The 3,893-nt window shown below is 34.7% G+C and overlaps 2 protein-coding genes across 2 annotated transcripts in view; one reads left to right on the forward strand and one right to left on the reverse strand.

The window, feature by feature from the left end:
• The window catches only part of LOC125029764, a 2,655-nt gene extending 670 nt beyond the window's left edge, over positions 1-1,985 (forward strand). Inside the window, exons 2-3 of the mRNA XM_047619897.1 lie at positions 1-18; positions 1,357-1,985. The exon at positions 1-18 is cut by the window's left edge and continues 176 nt beyond it. Coding sequence (XP_047475853.1) covers positions 1-18; positions 1,357-1,803 — 465 coding nt within the window. The 3' untranslated portion in view covers positions 1,804-1,985. The remainder of the gene's footprint in view (positions 19-1,356) is intronic.
• Positions 1,986-2,151: 166 nt separating this feature from the next.
• Positions 2,152-3,893, reverse strand: LOC125029763 (protein ALP1-like). The gene is made up of 2 exons (XM_047619896.1): positions 3,403-3,893; positions 2,152-3,159 (listed from the first exon to the last, which is right to left on the reverse strand). The coding sequence occupies exons 1-2, from the start codon at positions 3,872-3,874 to the stop codon at positions 2,234-2,236; spliced, it is 1,398 nt and encodes a 465-aa protein (XP_047475852.1). The 5' UTR covers positions 3,875-3,893; the 3' UTR covers positions 2,152-2,233.

Here is a 3,893-nt window from a genome sequence, read left to right on the forward strand (position 1 = left end):
ATGCCTGAGGATTCTACGGTAAGCCTACATTGTTTACATCTTATCCTTTATTATAGGCTGCTCTTGACCACCCTTTAATCTCCCTTAAGTGAAAGCTATTCATATACATCATCGTTGTTTAACATATATTAACTTTTTGATGGTATAGATATATTTCTAAATTAATTTTCTTGTGGCAGGAGTATTTTGAGATATAATTTAGTCCAGTTCAGTGTATTGTTTTTCTGAAATGACATAAGCCAAGATAGTGCATTGAGGTTGTTGGTGAGCCTAAGTCAGTATAATACTAATAATTTATCTGCATCTCCAAGTTGCATAAAATATGTTTTGGATTTGTTTCACTAATATTATCTCTGTCATGGTTTTCTGTATGGGAAAAAGCCTACAATAGCAAGATAGCTAAGAATAATAGGATGAAAAATATATTTTGTTAAATATTAACAATAAAGCTGCATCCGATTGAGGGTGAAATTAAATATTACAATTATCATTATGCCTTCTATAACTTAATAGAAGGTATCAGCCCTTTAACTTCCATTATAGGGTCTGCTACAGTACCCCAGCTAAGGACAGCATATTTTTATCACATTCACAGAAATTTTCACAGCAAATATTTCCGAAAAACTTGAAAGATTTCCTCACTTGAGAAATTATTTTGTGAACTTTTTATAAACTAGTTATTTTTACAGTGATATATTAATTTTCTTTATGATAAGATAGAAAGGTTATATAAGTAAGTATCTAAAAGACTACTATACTATTACTATATTATAGTTAAATATTTCCCTAAAACATGAAATTCTTACTCCAGAAATTATCTAAAATGAATTGATGAATTAGTTATTTTTGCATCATCATATATTTTTTTTTTTATGACGAAGTTGAAAGATTATATGCAGTAAGGCTACTTTCTTAGCACCTTGGTGCAATATGTTCTACTATTTTTATTTGTTTCTTTATGTACATTCTCTCAAATAAGTATCATTGCCACGTAGGTAGTTAAAAAATTTGAACGAAGCGCATGGCTTTTTAAGGGTCTTTAGACAGTGTCAGAATATCTAAGTTTTTTTTTTGAGTTTACGAAAAATTATCTCTGTGGTTGCTAAGGACAAGCAAATGAAATTCATCACTCAATTTTAACTGCAATCTACTCAAATATTTGATACAGCAAGATTGTTAATTTACTAGATTCGATTAACAATATCTCCTAAATTGCTGAAAATACTTTTATCATTTTAAAGCTTGTTTCTTCTTGTTACAAATTGTACCAATAACTTATGACTTTTCTTGCCAGATTGTATCACATAAACATGTGAAGTATATAACATCTTACATTTGGTGATGTATTTGTTGCAGGCATCAACTGAACAGACTGAGGAGTTGGTATGGACCGGTGTCATTAGTGAATTGGTGGACGACCCTCTTACTGATGCATCATCAGCAAAGGACACAGATATTCCTTCTGCTTATGGCAACGCAACAAGTGAGGAATCAAGAACACCATCACCACTCGAACAAATACCTGTCACCCCAAGGACAAAAAAGAGGAAAGCCAGTAAAGTTGATAATAACATGAATACCATTATGGACTCCTTTTCTACTGTCCATACAGCTTGGAAGAATATTCAAGAGTCAAAAATGACTAAACCCAAGAACCCTGCAGCAGAATTTGTTAATGCCTTTATGGAGATGATTCCTGAACATCAACCAGAGTTGAAGAGGAAATTCCATAATGGTCTACTGGCATTGGTGTACCAAGTGTCCCAAGAGTTTACAGAACCTCCAAGTAAACCACAGGATTAGAACTGTTGATCCAATCCTTTAAAATGTGCAATATTTAGGCTGTCGTAATTACTCTTTTGTTTTGTTTTGTTTTTACTAGTCAATATAGAAATTTGTACTTTTGTTTTTAAATACTTTAAGGTAATATTTAAAAGGCTGTGATCTTATTGTGATGGTCTATGTGCTCATACATTTAAGGTGCTATTTATCCTAGTCTAGTTTAGTTATATATACTTAAATATATATATATATTTTTTTTATGAAGGAAAAATAAATTTAGAATATATATAATTGTTTTTTTATTTGATTTTTCCTTTTACATATACATCATATAAACATTAAACAAAACAATAAAAAGAATCAGGCACTTTGTTAACTGAACAAAAATCACAATAAACATGGCTTAAAAAATACAGACTTAACCTTATAACATGCACTTTACATTTCAACATTAATGAAGATATGCCATTCTCTCTTGCCAAGGTACAGCACCTCTGGTAAGGAAAAATTCTCGGAAAGTATCCCTTACAATTTTAGCATCATTTGAGTGGCCTCGTGCAATTGCTTGAAGGTTTTCCATCATATTTGGCAACTGCCATTCGCCCTGAATGAGGACACCATTATCTGTGTCTTCCCTCACAAGCATTTCAGGTCTAACAGGCTTTCCACTTTTCACACGCAAGAAATTGTGAAGCACAACTGTTGCAAAAATTATGTTTTTTATATTATCTGGTTTAGATGCAATTGGCTGCATAAGTACTCTAAACTTTGAGGCAAGAATGCCAAATGCATTTTCAGAGACTCTTCTGGCTCGTGACAATCTGTAATTAAAAATTGTTTGTTCTTTGGTGATGTTTCTTCCAGGATATGGCTTCATTAAATAGGTCTTGAGTGGAAAGGCATCATCACCTACTATAACATATGGAGCCTTTGTATTTGTGAAGGGCAAATTTTCAGATGGAGGGATTTGCAACTGCTGTCTCTCTATGCATTCACGGAGTGTACATTTATCCCATACACCAGCATCACTTGCACGGCCCTTTGCTCCAACATCTACATATAAAAACTTGTAATTGGCATCCACTAAGGCTAGCATTATGATGCTGTGGTTCGTCTTGTAGTCATAGTACTCTGAGCCAGTATTTGCAGGTTTCCTTACGAGTACCCGTTTGCCATCCATGGCTCCTAGACACAAGGGAAAATTCCATAAGTTATGGAATCCAGAAGCTACATCTTGCCATTCCTCTGATGTTGTTGGAAGCTTGAGATACGAGTCCTTCAGCACAGAGTAAATGGCCTTGCACACTTCTGGAATTATGGCTGCTATCAGGTTGTGGCTCATTCTATAGGACCATGCCAGTGCACGCCTTGATTGTCCTGTTGTAAAAAGGAAAGGAAATCTCTAAGAACCATGTAAATTGTTAAATAGCTATCGATAAATCATCACCATCTATTCATGGTGCAACGCGGCCTTATAGTAAATCTTTATCGATCTCTTTGATATTTCATTCATAAAACACATTAGTGAGTATGTGTTTACATAGATATATGTCAATTTATATGTGAATATGTAAATCAAATAGAAATGTTTACTTTTGGTAAAGTATGTGGAAAGCTTACCTGTAGCAAGATAGAAGAGTGTTACTGATAATCGCTGGTCCGGTGGAATGGCATTTCTGAGCTTCGTGTCTTGTTTTGCTATCAACGGGGCAACCAAATTGAGGAGCACTGTAAAATTTTCTACAGACATTCTATGATATTCATAAAATCCACGGCCGTCTTCAATTTGCAATTCTTTTAGCAAGTTATTGCTTACATTTTTATCTTTTCTTTGTAGCCACTTTCTCATCCACAGTCTTTTTGGCTCCTTTTTCTTTTGTTTTACAGCAGCAAGGGCTAATGCACACTGTGTAAGCGCCGTAATAGCTGAAAAATAGCCACAAAACTCATCTTCGGAGGAAAGCTCCATGGTGGTTTGTTTACTATCGGCGTCACCGCTGCGCGGGGACGATGGTTCTTTCTTGACAAGTGTGACCACATCCCCGTCTACCGATAATAGCTGGTGTTCGTGTGTAGGGGGATATCTCCTCATACAAGTTACTAGTGTGACC

Source organism: Penaeus chinensis, chromosome 10 (genome assembly GCF_019202785.1).
Source record: "Penaeus chinensis breed Huanghai No. 1 chromosome 10, ASM1920278v2, whole genome shotgun sequence".
In the NCBI taxonomy this organism is placed as follows: Eukaryota; Metazoa; Arthropoda; class Malacostraca; order Decapoda; family Penaeidae; genus Penaeus; species Penaeus chinensis.

What these genes read in the sequence shown, in the direction of transcription:
- LOC125029763 (XM_047619896.1), bottom strand. Translation starts at nt 3,874, where the DNA reads ATGAGGAGATATCCCCCTACACACGAACACCAGCTATTATCGGTAGAC. An exon ending in ACTCTTCTATCTTGCTACAG is followed by an intron (nt 3,160 to 3,402) that starts GTAAGCTTTCCA and finishes TTTTTACAACAG; the next exon opens with GACAATCAAGGCGTGCACTG.